General features: G+C 40.2%; 1 protein-coding gene across 3 annotated transcripts in view; it reads left to right on the forward strand.

Moving 5' to 3' along the window:
• The window catches only part of tet1 (tet methylcytosine dioxygenase 1), a 29016-nt gene extending 12936 nt beyond the window's left edge, over positions 1 to 16080 (forward strand). The window contains exons 3-12 of one of the 3 annotated variants that reach the window (XM_058383631.1): positions 111 to 161; positions 4597 to 6736; positions 6837 to 6927; positions 7553 to 7646; positions 10830 to 11038; positions 11199 to 11349; positions 11716 to 11805; positions 12027 to 12164; positions 12584 to 12893; positions 13472 to 16079. In XM_058383631.1, coding sequence (XP_058239614.1) covers positions 111 to 161; positions 4597 to 6736; positions 6837 to 6927; positions 7553 to 7646; positions 10830 to 11038; positions 11199 to 11349; positions 11716 to 11805; positions 12027 to 12164; positions 12584 to 12893; positions 13472 to 14409 — 4212 coding nt within the window. In that variant the 3' untranslated portion in view covers positions 14410 to 16079. Of the gene's footprint in view, positions 1 to 110; positions 162 to 4596; positions 6737 to 6836; positions 6928 to 7552; positions 7647 to 10829; positions 11039 to 11198; positions 11350 to 11715; positions 11806 to 12026; positions 12165 to 12583; positions 12894 to 13471 lie in introns of all 3 variants that reach the window. The other 2 variants (XM_058383646.1, XM_058383638.1) reach the window with 2 other exon arrangements.
• Positions 16081 to 23906: the final 7826 nt, after the last annotated feature.

A 23906-nucleotide genomic window follows, 5' to 3' on the forward strand; every position in this document is an offset into this window, starting at 1 on the left:
CAGTGTTATGACTGTGGGTCTGCTCATTTGCTTTGTGTATCTGACTGTGTTTTGTTCTTATTCCCGCATCGGTAACGTGTCACGCTTTATGTTTTGATTCTTCTTTTCAGGTGAGATGCAAAGATCTTTCCAAACCACAGAAAAAGAACCGAGTCTCCAAGGTAACGGACACCCACTTTTTTTGTGTCTCTTTTGCTATATGAACATTTTCTCTTTCTTTTTTTTTTCTTCTTTTCCTAATTTTTTTTTGGCACCTGCCGATCTTTTCATTAAGGAATTGCTGCATTTGTAATCAGTGTGGATGTAGGTTTTATGCTGCCTGGCTGGCAGGAGCGAGCACAAGATTTTCATCTGCACTCTGTTTAGTCTGTTTTCTATTGAGTTGAGTGAAGTTGTGAGACAGGAAAGGAGTGCTGTATGAATGAAGCCACTGCAAGCAGCTTCAGAGAAACTCTCACCAGGAAGGAAGCATGCTTTCAGAAAGTCACGCTGCAGAAAAAGCTCAATACTCTGAAATTGTGCACGTGGTGCAGTTTTTGGTAAATTACTCTTTGATGGGTTTTACAAAGGGATAAAGGAGCAGCATGACACTTGTTAGTCGTGTCAAGTTAGGAGCGACTCCTTTTGTTTTTTTGTCAGCTTTCAGAAATTTTCAATCTAGACAAAAAGCATAAATCTGTGACCTGCTTGTTGTGACTTTGATCCTCATGGTGTTCCTTGTGAGTCTTTGCTTAGTGATGAAAGATTAATGAGAGCATCTTTAGGTTGCATTAGCTTTCTTTTTTTTCTCTTTTGTTCCCTAATGGAGTTTTATATTGCCTTGTTTCTTTTGTAAATGGGAGATTTCATCAGAGTTTGTAGTTAGCGAGATGCAAAAGATGTGAAGTGTCTCCTCTGTGTTTGGGTTGGACACGCCCACTCTGCTCTAACTTTCCCTGGTAACGCTTCCTTAGGGAGGCTTCTTAGAATTCTGTAGGCAATACGTGCTCTGTTGCTAGGGGTGTGCGTGGGGGGTGTGTGTCGTTTGCCGTGTCTACCGTCTGTGTGTGTGTGTGTGTGAACAGGGTTGTTTATACCCTGAAAAGGAGTCAAGTGTGACTTTCTGGGTTTTCAGGGCTTCAGACACAACAAACGAGAAACAAAGAAGCCGAGATGTGTGACGTGCTGAGAATGAGCAAATCATCGCCTTTATGCCAAGTGATCCGAACAAGCGCTATTTGTGTATTGTTTTGTTTGTTGTTGTTTTTACAGTAAACAAGAACACTTGCAAAAATGAGTTGTTTCAATTTCAATCCTGCTCCGCACGTAAGAAGAGACAGCATGGGGTCAGAAATGATCTCATTTTAGCTTTAGTTTCTGTGTCATGATTAGCAGGGTGCAAATCATTAAGATTTGAGGATAGTAATTGTCAATTTTATTTCCAGCTGTTTTTTTCACTTGACTTCTCTCAAGTGCCAGAAAATAAGGGGCACAAAAATATTTGGATATACATTTTCTGTATATATTACTAATGTGCGTGTCATAAAATGAAGCAAGAATCGTTTAAAGTTTCTTTCGCCATATCCTCGTATATCGGTGAGTTCTCTGTGCCGCTGACAGACATCATCCACATTGAGTTCAGAGAGATGCGCGTGAATATCCTCCACTCAGCAGATTTCCACCAGAGTTCACGAGGTGCATGGTCATTTAAAATTCAGATGTGTTCAATCTTTACAGTATTCTCTAAAAGCAAATCTCCACATGCCAAGTATGAAAGCCAGGGCACACATCTGTTTTTCGATTGCTGCAAAAAATATGAAAACCCTTGGCGAGTACAGCAAAAGTTTCTGAAAATTGCCGTATGAATAAATCAGAGAGCAGGGAGTAATCTAACTTCACACAGGCTAGGCTAGGAGTTTTAGCATCATGTCACATTATTTTTAATAATTACAGCCAGATTATCCCATCATTTAAAAAGCTGTCCTAACTGCCCTTCAAGAGAAGGATATTGCGATTTCTGCAGCGATAAAGTCTCAGCCCTGTGTATTAAAACTGGACATTAGGCTACACTAAGTGTTACATGTGTTTGGTTGTTAGAACATAATACCTTTGGGAGTTTTTTTGTGTGTATTTATATTTGTTGTATATTGCAATGCAGGTTTATTTTTGAAGGATTCTGGGCAAATAACAACCTATGGGCAGTACCAAAGCCTTCTTATCAGCACGGTCCAGTTGGTGGTCATCCTGCCAATTCCTTCCAGGCACTTATTTTTAGTCATAAAAGACCAGACTAAGACAAACCTGTGAATAAACTCGTATGCTAGAAACGGATGGACATGTTTATGTTTCAAGGACGGATTCGAAATTGAAAATAAAATCCGACAAAATTGTAAATAATGTCTCTAATGGTCTTCGGCTCAAATAATATGGAAGAAGATTTTGCTGAATGTGCATGTTGAAGCAAAAAGTCTTATACATGTGCTTGTGTCAGTGCAAGGCTCTGTGTTTTCAGGTAGGGTTTTTACTAACAGTGTAATTGTTTCTTTTTATCGCTGAGGAGAGACTTATGTAATAGAGGTGTGATGCTGAGTGTTAGATATTACCCCATTCATGAGCTGTGTCTGTAAAAGTGCATCTGATGATATTGATATTTGATCCTTTGACTTAAGCAGAATTAAGTTCAGTGCCACACTCTGACGGTTTCTTGTAATCAGACTTACTGTCACAGTTCCTGCCTCACTATTTCGACACACAGAATTGAAAACTGAAGATTCTAAAATAGTAAATCACTTACATGATTAACATGATTATCAAAACTACTATCATTTTTATATCCTGTTCATGACAATCAACCTCAGCTTTGCCTACGTTTGCCTCAGTCATATCTAACTATCAGTGATTCATTCATCTTCAGTAACCGCCTCATCCTGGTAAGGGTGGTGGTGGATCTAGAAGTTATCCCAGGATCACTGGAAAACTGCTGTCCTGAGAGCTGAACTTCAGAGGTGTGAAGTGCACTCAGGAAAACTGAGTGGGCTGCCCAGAAAACTCAACTAAAGCAGCTGCGTAACCCGAGTCGGAACACAGAAAACTTTCCCAGCATAAATATTGATGTAACCTTTGAACTTCTGTTGCCAAATAAGTCACTTACTCCGAATGCGTTTCTGTGGCAATGAAACTGATTAAACACATCACTTTACTGCATTGGTGTGGTGGTAGTCTTTACTCTGAAGCATGACAAAGATGTAGCTATTTAAAAAAAAAATTGAAATTCCAGGTCACAAAGTACAAATACTATCAGCACTCATAACCTCTACAGCATATACAGTCCTATAATCAGACCTTCTGAAGTTCTTCCAGCGTGATATGAATAGACCATGAAGACGTACAGCAGAATCTGATCATCCGATTTTCGTGAGCTGCCTGTTCAGTTCCTGGATATGTTCCAGGGTTGTTTATGAAAAGTAAATTTTTCTGATTCTGGCTTCTTTCATTTTTTTTTTTCCACTTCGGGGTTACATGCTGGTGAAGCTAATGATTATACTCTTCATTTATTCTCCTCTAGCGGTAACAGTTGCAGGTGCTGTCTAAGTTATTGCCTCACTCTGCTTTTGGCACAGCTAGTCAGTTGCATCACTGCATGTCCTGGTGAAAGGTTGTGAAAAGGGGGTTATGTGTACAATATTATACACAATAAATTGAACAGATGCTGGTGTGTAATTCAGATCAATGGTAAAGAATAAAACTACAGGTTGGCTCCAAACCCTTACTTGTTTTTTTTAGAGTTTTGTATATTACTTTTTCAGACACTACATCCCAATGTCCAAGATATAACAATATAAATGACTGGGGTTGAAGGCCAAGGATATCCAAAATCCTGAGGGTTTTACAACGGCATACTGTTTAGATTTCATTTTTCTGTAAGGACCTGTGAAACACAAGCCAAGCAATGCAATTATACAAGCTCTACACACAGAAACAGTGACTATATTGTAAAGAAAATCCACTCTGAGCACATTAATCTTTACAGATAATGCATGGTCTTTAATGGGGTCCAGTTTATACTTTATAGTCAAATGTGTAAAAGAATTAAGTTTCTTTCATTGATCATTTTTGTCTGTTTTCCGTTTTTTATATTACGTAAGCTTTCTTTTTTATGAGCTAAAAGCAAAACTTGTCCGCTATCACTCATGTTTGAAATAATTGCGCTAAGCAATGCCCTAATTGATGGCAGCAAGACACATGATAGCTAACCTGAATAAGGAATCATGAAAATACAGAACTCGCCAATAAATTTCAGCACAGATATAGCAATATTAAATACAAACTTTTCCTTTAAGAATAACATGACATTGGTGGATGAAGTTTTGAGGTCAGAGCCAGAACAGGAGAAGACTAGTCAGGAGTGAACAATTAGATGTGATAAGTCTCCCAGCTGAAGAGTGCAAAAACTTTTGAATGTATTCATTGGCATGTCCCTATCATAATATACATTTATCTGAGTTCAGGTCATAGTCTTGCTGCACCATCAGGCTGTTGATTTGTGAGGCCAATAACAATATGTCACATCATTGCTATGCCAAGACCTTAGTCATCATTCTGTTTTTTCTTGCCCAGGTTGAGTCACAGGGCATCTCAGTAAATGGCACTAGATCAGAGCAGATGGAGGAGGAGGTGCCAGAGGACGAGGCATGTGATGTATCTCAAGAACACTCTGCTCCACCTGACTCGCCCACGCCTATCCAGCACGGCGCTGCACCAATGCCAGCTGAGAACGAGCTTCGGCCTGCTGTCAGCCACCATGCACTTCCTACTCACCACGACTCTCACAATGGTGCTAAACATGTAAAACCAAACACTGAGAAACATACAGATTCCACCAAAACACAGTCTGAGCCCCAAAGGACCTTGAACATGCTCACCAGCATTCAGCCACTGGAGGCACTCCCTGAAATGATGGAAAATGGAAAGATCAAAATGGAAGAGCAGAGCATGGTGGCAGATGAACAATTTACATCCGACTTAGACAGTAGTGTCTACTTTGAAGATGCTTTGTCTACACTAGCAAATGTAGTATGTTCCTCCATCACTGATAGGAAGGCTTTGGAGGAGAAGCTGTTAGGTCCACGAACCTCAGATATCTGTTCTTTTAAAAGTGAACAAGAAGAACCGTATCATAAACACAAAGAACAGACTTTTAACAATCAAGAAGAGGGTGATAACCCTCATCTTAAAGACTCAGTTGCACTGTCTTTTCCTAATATCCAGTCTTTAGTTGAGCATAGGAGCATAAGCATCGATCAGGCCATAGCTATTGAGGCCTTAACCCAGTTGGCAGCTACCCCAGAAACAGTGCCCTTCAGAACAGATCATCAGGATCAGAACCCTCAGAATGAAAGCACATTGTTCACAAACTTTGCATCCAGCAAGCCAATACCTCTTCAAGAAGCTAAGTCTGTATCAGAGGTTGTTTCCAATAAAGTCCCAGTAATTAGTTCATCACCGCATCAGGCATCTGTTATTTGCAATCCGTTCAACAGGCAAGAAAATTCCAGCCACCGCAGCACACCCACCCCCCACAAACTGTCTTTACACGATCTCCTGAAGGCTAGCTCAGAATGTGAAAAAACCTTGCACACCCCAGAGAATGGAAGATTAAATCAAGCACTTTGTAAAACAGAGAGAATAGATGGCACTTTTAAAAAGATTAAGCATGTTGATAGAACACATAGTTCAAGGAGGAGAGATGAAGAGGAGGTCGCTGCCCAGTTGCTGCAACTTGCATTCATGATTGAATCACAACACAAGCCAGTGTCTTCTGAAAACAGTCCACCCAAGGGAATGCCAGTTCAGGCCATAAAATACAATCATCACACCATTGGGCAACATTTAAAGAGGCAAAGCAAAGCAAAATCAACCTCGTCAAGTCCAAGGATATCACGAAAGAGAGCCTCTGAGACTGAGGGAGGCAATCACAGGATACCACTAGCTAAGAGATCACCCAATGGCAAAGCACCTCTCAAGATGAAAGGTAAAAGGGAGGCCCTGCAGCAAAAGGCTAAATTGCACTCCAAAAGGAATCCTTTTCTGCCCCAGACGCAAATAGACTTGAAAAAATACTTAGGACATGCTAATAACGAAAACAGGCGACTTTTCCATTTCAGCAACTCCCACAAGAGAGAGCACTTAGACCTGCAGACTCTCATGAGTTCGGGGAACCAGAACACTCAGCATTTCAAAACAGACCATACAGCTCTGGGTCACTGCCATGGCAACCAGTGTCAACCAAATGGACATTGTCTTAGTCTCACGAATGGTCACGTAGGTGCTACTCAAGGCCAGAGGCAGGAATGTGAAGAACATTTTATTTCTCAGGTATCGAAAACCCACAGTGTGCTGAATCATGGTGCTAAACCACAAGCCCCCTGTGCCATGCCTAATGTCCAAAGGCCAGACCCATCAGTGAGTCCAGGGAGGCAACATAAAGCAAACAGACTCAACTGTGAGTCACATCAGGCTTTCGTCGATCAGAACGGGTATTACAAAGTTGAGACATCCGGCTCTGTGACCGTCTTGTCTGTGCCAGCTCAGAATATGGAAAACGGTGATGTAGAATGTCTTGGAGAAAACACTCCCACCAAGCACACGCTCAACAGCTTTTTGGAATCTCCATTAAGGTTTCTGGACACCCCAGCCAAGAATCTGATCAACACTCCCTCAAAACGAGCACTTGAACCTCCCTCCTGCGACTGTATGGGTAAGCTGTAAAACATCGCTGATGAATTTTGAAAAGATCACAAACGCTGTAACTACGAGGGATTTTTCATAAACACATTGCATTTTTTTGTATTTGTTAGCACAAATCATTGAGAAGGAGGAGGGCCCATTCTACACACACCTTGGATCCGGGCCAAGTGTAGCGGCGGTGCGAGAGATGATGGAGAACAGGTGACATACTTTAATCTCAGTCTTATCTGTGTGGAAAGTTATGTATGAAGTATGAAAGATTTGAAGATTCCCCATTAAATACAAGGGCTGTATTGATGCAATATGACATAGGATAATAAAAACAAATTGATTTTAATTTTTCAAAATGGTTAGTTTTTAAAGAATGGGAGGATAAAGCTCCTTCATTGGGACTGACGGGTAAAGAGAAGCATAGAAAGCAAGTAAGGCAAGAGTGTTTCTCACACTGTCTTTCCTTACTTCTTTACACAGTGCAATAGGAAATGAATTCGATAACATATCTAAATAATTACACTTGTACAGTTAAATAAGTTCACTAGTTTCCCAATTGTTTTATGGTTTTTTTGTTATTCATGCAACTATTTGAATCTTTGTAAAACTGCACATAGAAACTTGTGTGTGTACAAGCAAAAAAGCCAAACCTGGTTCTCATGCACTATTGAAGTTACAACAGGAAGCCACTTTGCTGTGCTGAAGGGGCCCAGCAGAGTGACTTTTACCACACTGTAGGTTCACAGATGACCTGCTGCAGGCTTATGTCTGCAATGCATTTAGGTGCAATGTGTAATGGATCCCTCCTCTAAAACCACATTTTTTTCCCTTCTAGGTATGGGGAGAAAGGCAAAGCTGTACGCCTGGAAGTTGTGGTATATACAGGAAGAGAAGGACGGAGCTCACAGGGTTGTCCAATAGCCAAGTGGGTAAGTGACCTGTGGAAAATGTATTTCATTTTAGGATTAAAGTGTTGTTTTTGGTGGATGTAGGTGTAAGTAAGTTTTTTCTTTTTCTTTTTTTTTCCTTCTTTTTTCTCTACAAGCTGCTGTGGTCAGTGTTTTTTTTCTCTCCAAATTTAGCCGGTAGTTTATACAGTATAGGGTATATATACCTTGACCTTAATGCTGTAAAATGAAAATCATTTAATTAATGAATTACTTTTATTAATTCTTTACTTTATGTTTAAATGTAGAAAACAGTTGAAAGACTGCAAGTACTAATCAAAAAGAACTGAAAAAAACAAAAAGGATGAACTATAGTCTCTAACTACTCTGTGTATACACACACCTCCTGTGCCTGACACTCACGCCAGCACAACACACAACACACACATGACTGGTACATGACTGTGCCAGCGCTGAGAATGGTCCATTACCCAAATCACAGTAGGTGATGTACTGCAGCCTTACAGTCAGTAAACATGGCAGACAGGTTAAAACCCGACCTGGGTGTTTTTTTTTCTCTGCTCAGATTCATTGCTGGTTAGATATTTTGGTTGATGGACTGTTGTCAACCTAGCAGTGACACTGAGTGACAGTAAAATCCCAGTTACACCTGCACTACACACAGTACCATGACACATACCAGTGAGATATACTCAGAGCAGTCCACCACCCAAACATATGCCCTTATTTCACTGATAGAGGAGTTGTGTGTCGAAATAGCACAGCAACAGGTGAGATATAGCCTTGACTATTGCACTGCATTGCTCCCAGGACTTCCTACAAACAACAACAAACCAACAAACCACAACCTGTGCAAAATGAAGCAGCAAGAATATTAACATGCACTAGAAAACAAATTCATTTTAGAACAGTTTTTCAGCATCACTCCGCTGCATGCTGGCTTCCTTTAGAAATGATTAGAATTACTACATTTCTACATACATCTACATACACTATATTGCCAAAAGTATTCGCTCACCTGCCTTGACTCGCATATGAACTTAAGTGACATCCCATTCCTAATCCATAGGGTTCAATATGACGTCGGTCCACCCTTTGCAGCTATACCAGCTTCAGCTCTTCTGGGAAGGTTTAGGAGTGTGTTTATGGGAATTTTTGACCATTCTTCCAGAAGTGCATTTGTGAGGTCACACACTGATGTTGGACGAGAAGGCCGGTCTCTCAGTCTCCGCTCTAATTTATCCCAAAGGTGTTCTATCGGGTTGAGGTCAGGACTCTGTGCAGGCCAGTCAAGTTCATCCACACAAGACTCTGTCATCCATGTCTTTATGGACCTTGCTTTGTGCACTGGTGCACAGTCATGTTGGAAGAGGAAGGGGCCAGCTCCAAACTGTTCCCACAAAGTTGGGAGCATGGAATTGTCCAAAATGTCTTGGTATGCTGAAGCATTCAGAGTTCCTTTCACTGGAACTAAGGGGCCAAGCCCAGCTCCTGAAAAACAACCCCACACCATAATCCCCCCTCCACCAAACTTTACACTTGGCACAATGCAGTCAGACAAGTACCGTTCTCCTGGCAACCGCCAAACCCAGACTCGTCCATCAGATTGCCAGATGGAGAAGCGCGATTCGTCACTCCAGAGAACACGTCTCCACTGCTGTAGAGTCCAGTGGCAGCGTGCTTTACACCACTGCATCCGACGCTTTGCATTGCACTTGGTGATGTATGGCTTGGATGCAGCTGCTCGGCCATGGAAACCCATTCCATGAAGCTCTCTGCGCACTGTTCTTGAGCTAATCTGAAGGCCACATGAAGTTTGGAGGTCTGTAGCGATTGACTCTGCAGAAAGTTGGCGACCTCTTCGCACTATGCGCCTCAGCATCCGCTGACCCCGCTCCGTCAGTTTACGTGGCCTACCACTTCGTGGCTGAGTTGCTGTCGTTCCCAAACACTTCCACGTTCTTATAATACAGCTGACAGTTGACTGTGGAATATTTAGGAGCGAGGAAATTTCACGACTGGATTTGTTGCACAGGTGGCATCCTATCACAGTTCCACGCTGGAATTCACTGAGCTCCTGAGAGTGACCCATTCTTTCACAAATGTTTGTAAAAACAGTCTGCATGCCTAGGTGCTTGATTTTATACACCTGTGGCCATGGAAGTGATTGGAACACCTGATTCTGATTATTTGGATGGGTGAGCGAATACTTTTGGCAATATAGTGTACATCTCTGAATGCCTGATAATCTATGTCTAAGTGTCAGTGCTGGCCTTTAACACATTGTATAAATACTGGTTAGAAAGGATCTGAAGCACATTTCCATTAAATGTCCCTCAGGCTTCAGTTATTAAAAAAACAAACAAACATATTTATTTACTTTAGTTTATAACTAGCTTTATTGTCCAGGTATTTTACTTATATTTTACTTTTATACTGATTTATTTATTTTATTTCTATTCTATTATTACATTTGTATATGTACTTGTTTATTGTTTATTTTATTGTAGGTTTTTTTTGTTTTCTTATTTTATTAATTATTTTACAAGGTTTTTTTATTACATTATGTTTGTTGATTTCTGTTTTTAGTTCAATTGTAGATTATTTTGACTTTTTTGGCATTTTTAATAACTATATAGCAGTTGTACCTGTGTGTATATAGATACATACATTATGGCTCATACATGAACAAGCGAGTGCAGGCTTTTGCAAGGTGAGAATAAATAAGGCACATATGTTTGTAAGAACAGAGCTTTTTGGAAAAGGCTTAGGCTATATGTGCTGGGGTTTTATAAAATCCAAAACAGTAATTCAAACACATTCAGCACACAGTAACAGTAACCCAGACCTGCAATCAGAGATGATGCAAGAGTATGAGCACATAACAAATGTCATACTCAGAAATGGCATAAATGAATCAGTGACTTATTCCCATACTTATCATACTTAATAACAATGCTGGAAATAACTTCCACAGTGCAAATGCAGGAATTCGTCCTTTTTTATGTCCATAAACTGTAAAAACGTGTAATGTGTAATGAACAGGAATGGTATGTTCAGTGCTCAGAGGTGGGAGTCCTCTGCTGGTGTGGAGGTGCCACAGCTTGAGCTGGCTTGACCCTGTTATATAAACTGGTAGGAGAGGATTTGAGTGTAGATGTATCACCCATGGTAAAATTTACCAACCCTGTTTTTGCCTATCAGATTATACGTCGGGGCAGCGAAGAGGAGAAGCTGCTGTGCCTGGTGCGTCAGCGTGCGGGTCACTGCTGCCAGAATGCAGTGGTGGTCATCCTCATCTTAGCTTGGGAGGGCATCCCACGCAGCATGGCTGACAGGCTGTACCAGGATCTCACCAACACTCTCTACAAATACGGTTCACCCACCAGCCGCCGCTGTGCCCTCAATGAGGAGTGAGTCAGGACTTGCACGCAGTACTGAAATGCTCATGATTCATATAAACCACACGGGTGGTTATTTAAGTAACACCATGAGTGAAGGCTGCCTGTTATTATTTTGTTAAGTAGAAAGTATTACTATATAACTAATGTTCTTTTTTACCTTCCTCCTCAGTCGTACCTGTGCTTGCCAGGGTCTGAACCCAGACACCTGTGGAGCCTCGTTCTCTTTTGGCTGCTCATGGAGTATGTACTACAATGGTTGCAAGTTTGCACGCAGTAAAGTGCCCAGAAAGTTCCGTCTGCACAGTGACCTCCCTGATGAGGTAAGAGTAATAAGCCTTCGGTAAGAGGAGATACATTGATAAGCTTACATTGATAAGCAGTCACTGCTACTCATTTGCATGGGTAAAGGGGATAGCAGTTGTAGCAGTGCTAATAAAAACTCTATACCAATATACCTCTATGCATATAAACCATCATTTTTACATTTCCATTTGTTACTGGAATCTCTTTGTACAGACGTTTAATCATATATGTGCTGAACATGTTTAGTAGAATCTGTGAGGTACACAGATCCTCATTTACTACTGTGTAATGTGTTTCCGTACACAGATTCACATGCAGTGCTGAGGTGTGAAAAGTCTCTATTATTAAAGCATGAAATTAATATCAGTTCCTTTTTTTGACAGGAGGAGAAGCTTGAAAGCAATCTACAAAATCTGGCAACAGATGTGGCTCCTGTGTATAAGAAACTTGCACCTGAGGCGTATCAAAACCAGGTATGAGCATACTGACAATCAAATAATTATGTTGTAGTCGTAACTCTCTGATTAGAATTCTATTGAGCCTCTCTGAACAAAAGGGGAAGATTGAGCTCTGCAGGTGCTTATTAAATATTAGTACAAGAATAATTTTCTTCACATTCTGTATTTAAAACTTCAGTGTGAAGGCTGAAATCCTGTTGCGAAATAGAAAAGTTAAGTTGGCTTGTGTCCTTCAGGTGGGGCAGGAAGAGATGGGGCAAGACTGTCGCCTGGGTAAAAGAGAGGGTCGTCCTTTCTCGGGCGTGACGGCGTGTGTGGACTTTTGTGCTCATGCTCACAGAGACACACACAACATGACCAACGGGAGTACTGTGGTGAGCATTGCACACCTTTACTGTATATAGGGCTATGTTCAGAGCTGAGTTGAAAGCTTGTAGTGAGGCTTTAATGTAGAAATTTTACATAGTAGTGTTCAGGTGGTCATATATACACAGTATCTACTACAGGAGTTTGCTGAAAACTGAGTCATGTCTCAGTTACACACAATTCTGAGTGTAAAATTAAGCAAAATTTTCTTACTTATTATCGCCTTGTTTTAGGAGCAGTGTTAAGTCCCGTGTAACTGTCTGAGTGTGATATCCTGAATATGAAAATATCCTGCTCAAATGTATGTTGTGGATATTGTAAATACACTGATAAACTATGAAATGCCAATTGTTTTCTGATATGATATTAGCAGCGAATGTGTTGAACCATGTCAATAAACATTATGCTCTATCACTACTACCTGCAGGTGTGCACTTTAACTAAAGAGGATAACCGTGCCGTGAGAAACATTCCAGAGGATGAGCAACTTCATGTTCTGCCTCTCTATAAGATCTCAGAGACTGATGAGTTTGGGCAGGTGGAGGGCCAGAGGGCTAAGATGGAGACTGGAGCCCTGCAGGTGCTCTCTTCCTTCCCAAGAGAAGTACGTATGCTGGCTGAGCCTGTCAAGTCTGCACGCAAGAGAAGACTGGAGGCCAAGAGAGAGCGAGAGAAACAGAGCAGCCAGGAAAAGAAGCAGGTCACCCCGGCAAAAATTAAGAACGAGCCCCACAAAGGTACAGCTGTACTGATCGCGTTATTCTTTTTCTCTCTGTCCATGAGGCATTGATTTTGCTGTTGTGTTTTCATTTACTGGCTTCTTAATGCAGAGAAACAGGCGACATTCGATAACTACGCTTTTCTTGACAAGGGATGTGAAAAACACCTTTTATGTCTAGTAGCAGTTACTTCACACAGACTTTAACTAGGTGAAATTTGACCTGTGAATTCGTGAACCTCAGTTTCTCAAGAAAATGGAAAGTGAGAAGGCAAGACGTTGAGGTGTCTGCAGCGAGTAAAAAATGGACAAGCTGCTTATTATTAAAGTGTGGTCTGTATCATTAATTCTGCTGGCATCAGGTTTTGACATCCACCCAAATATTGCAAGTGCTTTTATGGGAAAAAAAACTTTGTATGCCAAGAAATTTTGTTTTCTCTGCCTACTCAAATTTTCTGGCACCTGTATTCTTAGAAATAAACCCTCAGAGATTTATAGTGTGGAATATTATTAATCTGATATTTGGTTGTATTTGTTTTAACTATAACCTTTTCTTTATTTGACATTCTTATTGATTATCTGTCTCTTTCTCTGTAGGATTTAAAAGCACTTCACCATGTTTCAAAATGGAGCCGCAGAATTACTGTCCACCAATGCAAGTGACTCCAGGCCCAGAGACACGCTTTTTAAGTTTAATCGCATCATCCAGCCATCATTACAGCAGCATAGACTGTACTCCACAAATGGGCCCTAGTGAACACACTGCAGCACTTTCTTCCTACTCTAACTGCAACCTACCTGCCCCTCCCCAGTTCGCAGCACAGAAGCCCTACAAAAACCAGCAGAATATACACGGCTCCTTAGACACCCAAGGTTTCAATGACTACCATTTTGCAGTAAAGACGGAACCCAAGGAGGTGCACTGCTTCCAGGGCGGAGCTTCTCCGAGATTGCTCTCCCCGGCCCAGGCCGAGGGTCTCCAAAGCCGAATGAACCAAGCACAGCCAAGCCTGGATAACAACTACCACCATGGACCACCCACAACCTTGCGACCCCTGACTCCAGAAGAGGTTAAAGCTGAGGAGGTGTGGTCAGACAGCGAACACAACTTCCTGGATGGGGATATCGGTGGGGTCGCAGTGGCACCGTCTCATGGCTCCATCCTCATTGAATGCGCTCGACACGAGCTTCACGCCACCACTCCCGTCCTGCGGCCTAACCGCAGCCACCCCACCCGCATCTCTCTCGTCTTCTACCAGCACAAGAGCCTCAATGCACCAGGCCATGGCTTGCTCCAGTGGGAGGCCAAGATGGCCGAAAAGGCCAGGGAGAGAGAGGAAGAAGCTTTGAGGCTGGGAGCTGAGGCTGCAGTTAAAAGAGATTTCGAAGGTGAAGAGGAAGATGTGTGGCAAGATGAGAGGGAGGAGCTAAAGGTCCCTACTCGCCAATCACTAACAGCTACTCGGGACAACGTCATCACATCATCCCCATACGCCCTTACTCATGTCACTGGGCCTTATAACCGCTGGACATGACCGTGGCCATGCCACTTTTAGCTAATGCCTTACCTCAGTCAGATCTCTCTGTTTTTTAACACATGCTTTTTGTTTTTAAACATCTACATCTCAGCTTTTCAAACAAGGCTGATGACATTTGTCAGTTTTTAACTGTGAGATCTGGTGTCTACATTTTGTCCTTTTTATTTTTAAGAGATGGTGCTCACAACAGATGTTTTAAAAGCTGGTTTTATACAAAGAGATGGAATTAGTGCATAGAAGATGTGACTATTTATTCTGAATGTTTCTTTCTGTTTTTTTTTTTGTTGTTATTGTTTTGGGGTTTTTTTTGCATCAGTTTGTATTTAATTTCTGGTCCAAGCCTGTTTACTGCAATATTACTGTGTCAAACTGAAAATGACGTGTGTAGTAAACACTCAGAATTGACATTGTAAAATGTGAATTCTATTGTTCTTGCCTCAGCTTGGGTGCTCTTATCAAAAACATTCAATAGTTGCTGTTTTATGGTGCCATTGTAGCAGTAACTTTGAATAACCAGTATTGTGACACAGTCGGTTGTTTGATAGATTTCGAACATGTAGCATTGGTTTTTATCATGTAATGAAGGTACTTAGATGCTGAATTATTCCCATTACACATTGCGTTGTTTGGAGAAAAGAAAAAAAAGCACTTTGAAACAACTTGACTTTTGAAATGTCCTGTATGCACAGTTTTGTTTTTGTTTTTTTTTTGTTAATAAGCGACCTCCTTCATTCAGTATCTGTATATATTCTTTATTTGGAACCCATTCAGGATTTTTATTATTTTTATTTTTTTGGAAACCATGCTTAATGAAAGCAATAATCATGGAAGGTTATATGCTGCATTTTGATAATGTGTGGAATCGAAACTGGAATTTGCATAAAATACAATATTACTAGTTTCCCTGATTGTTTCGATTTTTCATTTCCCACAGAGTTTGAAATAAGACTTGAAAAACAGCTTTTTATATAATCTGACGTAATATTTTGTCACATATGTGTGCATCGATCGTTTTACTGTATGTTTCTCCATGGTGCTTTTTTTCCCCGAAGACCTGCTATATACATACAACTGAAAGTAGATCATTTTATTGTTTTTGTTTTTTTGTTTTGTTTTTAAAAATGATTTATGGTGTTTGTTTGTTTTTTTTATTTGAAATAAATCATGCCATGTTTTACAATTTGCATTCTTTGTAAATGTCTGAATGTTAGTTGTTTTTGTTTTTGTTTCAAAACCAACATATATTTGTTAGCCTCCTGCTCCATTGCCTGAAATGGGGCATGGTATTTCACAACTGTGTTCACTGTAGAAATGCTTTCGAAGTTTTATATTAGACATTTGTTATTGCAATTTAGGAAATTCTAGGTTTTTTTCCAGTCTTTTTCCTTAAGGTGCTTAAAGTTTACTGTGTAAATGTAGTATATTATGATGTACTCCCAAAACTTTTATATTGAAAGCGTTTGTGTCTAGGGAAAAAAAAAACAACATTTTTCATGCCAGCTGTGTAAAATCACCTTTTATAGTTTTTTTTTCTTTACAGCAAAGGCAGAGAAAGGTCTTATAAAACAGGAAAAAAAATCCAGTAGGACCTTCTGAAGACACAAAGTGGCATGAATATATTCATTCAAGTGTACATTTCCAATTAAAGCTACTTTTGCTTAACAAAGGAATTGTTGCATTTGTGAAAAACACTGGTCAAGCAGAGCAATATCCATTAATAAACAAAGACAACTAATAATAACAACCCTGGGCTGTAAATAGCTTCGTCATATCAACATTTAATTCTATAGTTATTTGTTGATTTCGGAAAGGTGTTTAGGTGAAATTGAGATTGAATTGAAAACTGAGTGTGCAGACCGCTTGTGTGTGACTATATGCTTTGAGTCTAAATATGTACCAGGAAAATGTTATTGCGTCATAAAATATATTCTGTTCAGTGTTATTTTTATGGTAGACTTTTAACGGTAGACTTTAATAACGCAGCTGCACAGAAAAGAGGACTCACATCTGGATCTCTAATGAGCAAGGCAGATGTGGAAATGGACCTCAATGCCACTTGAGGAAGAAACACTGAGAGGAACCTCTTTGGAGGTGACACAGAGTAGTGGGATATTTTTTATTTTTTATTTTTTTTACCTCAAACGCAGGGAAAAGAGAGATAAATCTACTCAAAGCATAGAGAATGATCTTATTTAGAATAGTATGAGCACAGGACTGTAAGAATCCCAAGAATTGCAAAAGCAAATGAGATAAGAGTCTCCAGTTTTACCCCAGTTAAAAAGGAGAGAGTGATAGCTTCATTTGTTTTGACTTGTATCATTTCAGTATCTTTATACAGAAGGCCACATGTGTGACTGCCCACATTGCAATGCAGATAAATGGGATACACCAAGGGCATGTCAATAAGCAGGTTAGTCATATAACTAATTGAATATAAATTAATATGAAATGCCAACTAATTTAGATGTAATTCGTGTTATTTTAACAGTGACATTGTCATAAAGCAGCCAAACAGAAATCTATACACCGATCAGGCATAACATTATGAGCAGTGAGAGGTGAAGTGAGTATCACTGATGATCTCCTCATCATGGCACCTGTTAGTGGGTGGGATATATTAGGCAGCAAGTGAACATTTTGTCCTCAAAGTTGAAGCAGGAAAAATGGGCAAGCGTAAGGATTTACGAGTTTGACAAGGGCCAAATTGTGATGGCTAGACGACTGGATCAGAGCATCTCCAAAACTGCAGCTCTTGTGGGGTGTTCCCGGTCTGCAGTGGTCAGTATCTATCAAAAGTGTTCCAAGGAAGAAACAGTGGTGAACCAGCGACAGGGTCACGGGCGGCCAAGACTCACTGATGCATGTGGGGAGTGAAGGCTGGCCCGTATTATCCGATCCAACAGACGAGCTATTGTTGCTCAAATTGCTGAAGAATGCTGGTTCTGATAGGAAGGTGCTTCAGGAAGAGGTAGGTCTTCATCCGGCATTTGCAGTGGGGTGTTGTGGGAGAACTTAAGCAGGTTGAAAACATGTCCTGCAGCTGCATTTTGGATCATTTGCAGAAGAAGAATTTGCAGAGGACGAAGTTATCAGCTGTCCACTGATGGAGACTTGAGAGCAAAACTCAAGTTTGTATCAATTGCAGTCCAAAGTCATCTTCATGGTTTCTATCTGGTACCATCCGCAGTAATCTCAAGTATTTTTAGATTTTCTATATGGGGTCATCCTCAGAAACCGAAAGAGCTACTCAAGTGAAGTAGGGCATGAGGATCAGGATCACTGGTATCTCAGGATATGTATCTCTCTCTCTTTCTCTCTTTCTGTCTCTCTCTCTCTCTCTCTCTCTCTTATTAAGTATCCTAATGTCACATAATGGATAAGGACAATGTACACTGTATGCAGAGCGCGAGCAGAGACTGCTTGATTGGAATGAAAACCTGTACCCACATCGACCCTTTCCAAATAAGATTGGATGCCCTTCTCAAGAGTTTGAAATCAAATAAAACCCGGGCATTGAGTAGCAGTTCTGTTGCTGGAAAATGCTTTGTTGATGAGAGAATTTCTGAGAAGTATGTTTAGACTCGCTGACAGGAGGGCTACATTCATTCACCTGTTGTTGTTTTTTTTTATCTTCAACTGTCCAGTTTCAGTGAGTCTGCACCTGCTGTAGCCTCAGATTCCTGTTCTTCGCTCATGGGAAGGGAGCCTGATGTGCTTTTTGGCTAGTGTAATCCGTCAGGTACGACATGTTGTGCATTCTGAGATGCTTTTCTGCTCACCATAGTAGTAAAGTTTTTTGGGGTTTTTTTTAAAATTACCATAGTTTCCTGTCAGCCTGTATCAGTCTGTCCATTCTTTTCTGACTTCCTTCATCAACAGTGTGTTTCTGCCTACAGAATTGCTGCTCAGTGGATTTTTCCTTTTTGTTTGTCTTTGTTTGTCCACCATAGACTGTTTTTGTGTGGAGATCAGCATTTTATGAAATACTCAAACCAGCCCATTTGGCACCAGCAATCATGCCATGGTCAAAGTCTCCAAGCTCACAGTTTTCCCCATTGTAAAGTTTTGAAGAACTGTATCTGCATGGCTTTATGTTTAATGATGATTTATGATGTATTGCGCTGCCACATGATCTGCTTAATTGCATGAATACACAGGTGTTTCAGCAAGACCTAAACACCAAAGCTTCCTCTGGGTGGTGCAATCAACAGCACCAGTCATTCAACCTCTGAAAAACATTTGTTGAATCGTTATTAATAACTACTTTACATTACTTAGGCTATGCTATCCGGTTATTAATAATAATAATCCCAAACTTACCCTGCCCTGGTGCATGTTGGCAATGTAGCAAGTTACCAAGGCAATATAGCCCAAAGCGATTCACTACCATGAGTCAAAAAAAGCAAACTCAAAGATAACATCCTGGAACAGTACCAAGTTAGAAGAACAGAAATCAAGCCAAAGTTCTGCTACATGTGAATTTTTTAGAGAAGCCAACAATAAACACATCCTACATAATCCAGTGATGTAGTTTATTTAATTAAAAAAAACTCCACACATTTATCATGTTTTTAGCATTTTTCATTTCACAACAAGTGGCTACAAGGTTTGTTTAATGAGCCAAATATGAAAAGCACATTTTTTAAATTATGATTAGTATTTTAAAGATAAGAAAGACATCCATTAAAAAAAATACTAATAATAATACTAAAATGTCAGCATGGCATATAAATAACAAAATAAAAGGAGTTGAGAAATAACATACATAAGATTTTAGAGCCATTAAATGCCAATATGAAGAAACTTTAAAACACAGACACCTTCAAAATAAATTCAGTACCTGCCAAATGTTTCAGCTGAATTTCCATATAAAATCATGCCAAACAAAAATTTTCATATAAACTCGGTTAATAATGTGACAGCAGTGCAGTGTATAAAATTGTGCAGACACACACCAACAGCTTCAGCTAATGTTCACATCAATCATCAGAATGGGGAAAAAATAACATGACTGTAACATGATTGTTGGTGCAAGATTTGGTGGTTTGAGTATTTCTATAGCAACTGATCTCCTGGAATTTTCACATACAGCAGTCTCTACCATTTACTTTACTGGTGAAGTTAAGAAAAAACATCCAGTGAGTGGCAGTTTTGCAGAAATAATCACCTTTTTGATGAGAGAGGTCAATGGAGAATGGCCAGATTGGTTGAAGCTGACAGGTTAAAGTAACTCAGATAAGCACTCTGTACAATTTTGGTGAGTTGGGTTCCACATCAGTGTGCTGTGAACAGTAAACCGAGGCCAGACAGTTGAAAATTGAAAAACACATTGGGTTCCACATCAGTGTGCTGTGAACAGTAAACCGAGGCCAGACAGTTGAAAATTGAAAAACATAGCCTGGTCTGATGAATCTTGATTTTTTACTGAGCCACACAGATGGTAGGGTTAGAATTTGATGCCAAAAGCATGAATCCATGGACATAACCTGCCTTGTGTCAATAGTCCAGGCTAGTGGAGGTGGTGTAATGGTGCGAGAATTGGGCACATTAATACCAAATATTAATCATTTGAATTCCACAAACTATTTGAGTATCATTACTGACCATGTGTATCCATACATAACTACAATTTACCCATCTTCTTATGGATACCTTCTGTTCAATAATGCATCATGTCATCTGAATCCAGCAGAATATCTTTGGGTTGTTGTAGTACAGGGGCAGCATGGTGGCTTAGTGGTTAGCACTATTGCCTCACAGCAAGACGGTCCTGGGTTTGAATCCCAGGGTCAAAAAGGCTGGGGCCTTTCTGTGTGGTGTTTGCATGTTCTCCCCGTGCCTCCGGGTACTCCGGCTTCCTCCCACAGTCCAAAGACATGTACATTAGGTTGATTGGTAATTCTAAATTGCCCATGTGAGTGTGTGGTTGTTTGTCTATGTGTGGCCCTGCAATGGACTGGTGACCTGTCCAGGGTGTACCCCTGCCTTTCGCCCTATGTGTGCTAGGATAGGCTCCAGCAGACCTGTGACCCTAGGAATAAGTGGGTATAGACAATGAATGAATGTTGTAGTACAGGAGATTCACAGCATGAAAGTGCTCTAGAAAAATCTGCAGGAATTGTGTCAGTCAACATGGACCACAATCTCAAAGGAATTTTTAAGACATCTTGTGGAATCCATGCCATGATGAATTGATGATGTTTTGAGTGCAAAAAGGGAGGCTCTAGCTAAAATTATTCTGATAAAGTGTTCACTCAGTGTATAATGGCATGCCAAAAGTAAGGAAACCCATCTAATCGAAAGTGCAGCTTATGTCACATGGTGTTCTGTTCTGTACAATTGGAATTGGCCTATTTTTCCTATCAGAAACAAATGATTTGAATATAGTTAATTAGACCCTTACTGAACTTGTAAACATGCTAGCAAGACCTCTGTAACCACTGTAAAAGCTACTCTGTAGAGTGAGAGTAACTTCATTGAGTCAAGCTTGCCATTTAGACTAGAGTACCTCTGGGAAAAAAAATTAACTCTAAGGAAAGCCAAAATTACAAAAAATCCAACAGAAGTATTTAAGATAAATGAAACCTTCCACCTCTAGACACTGAGCAAAGCTAAATTTGATATTTGATTTGGTTTAATATTTTGATATTTGATAAGTAAGATAAGGTTTCCGTGGCACATGAGCAGCATGTAGTCTATCACAGGGCTTCTCAAATATTTTTACAGATAGGGATGCCTTTAACTATCAAATTAATTTAACCAATCCCCCTCAGCATAGATTTGGTTTATGAAAAAGGATCGATCTTTCTATTGAAAAGTGTACAATAATATTCTGGCTGATGGCTGCGACCAAACTGCTTTTTACTTACACTAAATCCAAGTTGACATTTCTACAAGACTACTTGTTTTTTAGTTAATGAGGTAAAACCCATTTGTTTCAAATAAGCAGAAAATGAGACGAAATCACTACTAAAATAGCTCTAAAAATAGAAACTAAAATAGAAAAATGGACAGTAGCTTCAGAATGGATAATAGCTTTGAAATAGATTTTCAAGAAATGGATTTTCATCGCAGTAGATAAATTAAAAAAATGGTTCTGGTTGTGCTATGCTGAACCAGCATTGTGTGTGCTGTACGCACGTGGCCCTTATACTTAAATATTCTAGAAATATGTACAGATCCAGCAAACAACAAATAAAGAACAAGTAACTACCCTACTGAAAAATCCAGGTCATTATACCTAACTGTCATCTTCCAAAACACAGACTTAGCAGGTCAAACTGGTAGATCATCTTTGCCAGCAGGTAGTGCTAGTACAAGGGAAACAGTTTTCACATTCACTTCTCACCCTTCTGCCATCTGGAAAAAGGTACAGAAGCATTTGGGCCCTTTACAAACAGACTGTGCAACAGTTTCTTCCCTCAAGCCATCAAGCTCCTCAGCACACACACACAAACACACACACACTCATTCAATATAAATCTATGTTTACTGCACCACCCATATAAACATCCATAATATGCCGTTTATGCACAGTTACTTTAATGCTGTTTTGCACATCAAAATTCAATGCTGCTATTGCAAGTGTACATATGTTTACAAAACCCTCTTACTGTTTACAACCACAATGCTAAATACAATCTGTACACTGGTCAGTGCTATTTTTTGTATTTGTCCTGTAGCGTATTGGATTTTTTTTTTTTTGTGCTGTCGGTTTTGCGCTGTTTGCACTAGGTTGCACGATATGCACTTTGTGGGTAAGACAAGTTACTCTTTAGCCCTTAGTTCTGTGTTGTTTATTGTTTTATGTAGCACCATGGTCCTGGAGAAACGTTGTTTTATTTCACTATGTTCTGCATCAACTATATGGTTGAAATGACAATAAAAACTTCTTGACTTGACTTGACTTGAATTTCTGATATTTTCTATGAAAATATCTCAAAAATGTATTGTTCGTTTTAGACACTTAACAAGGAAGATGGAAAATTACTTTCCAACTGGCAAAGCTGGTCTACCAGGATGAGCTTAGATTGTGTTTTGTTAGCTGGTTACAAAAAGCTGTTCTTCATGTTTGTATGATTTTTTGGTTTGTTTGTTCGTTTTTTTTTTCTTCATTTTTTAATATTTCTGTATGGGTTTTGGTGGATAAAAAGGGACAATTCTCTTACTAAAAAGTTCGACTTTTAATTTTTTTTTTTTATATAAAAGGGAAACTCTCCTTAAAGCAGAGGAAACCTTACTTACTATACTTTGGGAAATAGACGTATGAGTGCTGCCAGCATTGCTGCAGAGGTTGAAGGGGTGGGGGGTCAGCCTGTCAGTGCTCAGACCATACGCCGCACACTGCATCAAATTGGTCTGCATGGCTGTCGTGCCAGAAGGAAGCCTCTACCAAAGATGTTCCACAAGAAAGCCCGCATACTGTTTGCTGAAGACAAGCAGACTAAGGGCATGGATTACTGGAACCATGTCCTGTGGTCTGATGAGACCAAGATAAACTTATTTGGTTCAGATGGTGTCAAGCGTGTGTGGAGGCAACCAGGTGAGGAGTACAAAGACAAGTGTGTCTTGCCTACAGTCAAGCATGGTGGTGGCAGTGTCATGGTCTGGGCCTGCATGAGTGCTGCCAGCACTGGGGAGCTACAGTTCATTAAGCGAACCATGAATGCCAACATGTACTGTGACATACTGAAGCAGAGCATGATCCCCTCCCTTCGGAGACTGGGCCACAGGGCAGTATTCCAACATGATAACGACCCCAAACACACCTCCAAGATGACCACTGCCTTGGTGATGGACTGGCCAAGCATGTCTCCAGACCTAAACCCTATTGAGCATCTGTGGGGCGACCTCAAACGGAAGGTGGGGAAGCGCAAGGTCTCTAACATCCACCAGCTCTGTGATGTCATCATGAGAAGAGGAGTGAGAGGAGTGAGGAGTCATCATGAGAAGAGGAGTGAGAGGAGTGAGGAGTCATCATGGAGGAGTGGAAGAGGACTCCAGTGGCAACCTGTGAAGCTCTGGTGAACTCCATGCCCAAGAGGATTAAGGCAGTGCTGGAAAATAATAGTGGCCACACAAAATATTGACACTTTGAGCCCAATTTGGACATTTCCACTTAGGGGTGTACTCACTTTTGTTGCCAATGGTTTAGACATTAATGGCTGTGTGTTGAGTTATTTTGAGGGGACAGCAATTTAACACTGTTATACAGGCTGTACACTCAATACTTTACATTGTAGCAGAGTGTCATTTCTTCAGTGTTGTCACATGAAAAGATATAATAAAATATTTACAAAAATAATAATGTGTGTACAGTAAAGAGGAAAAATACAATTAACGTGTTACAAAAATGCAATGCCAGTATCTCCACAGCTTTGACTGACCCTTATATTTGACTAACCCTTATATTTGATAGTCCCACAATCATCTCATTTTCAGAAGCCGGCAGATATATCTATACATAAGATTTCCTTGCAATATGCCATTTAGGT

Source organism: Hemibagrus wyckioides, linkage group LG03 (genome assembly GCF_019097595.1).
Source record: "Hemibagrus wyckioides isolate EC202008001 linkage group LG03, SWU_Hwy_1.0, whole genome shotgun sequence".
In the NCBI taxonomy this organism is placed as follows: Eukaryota; Metazoa; Chordata; class Actinopteri; order Siluriformes; family Bagridae; genus Hemibagrus; species Hemibagrus wyckioides.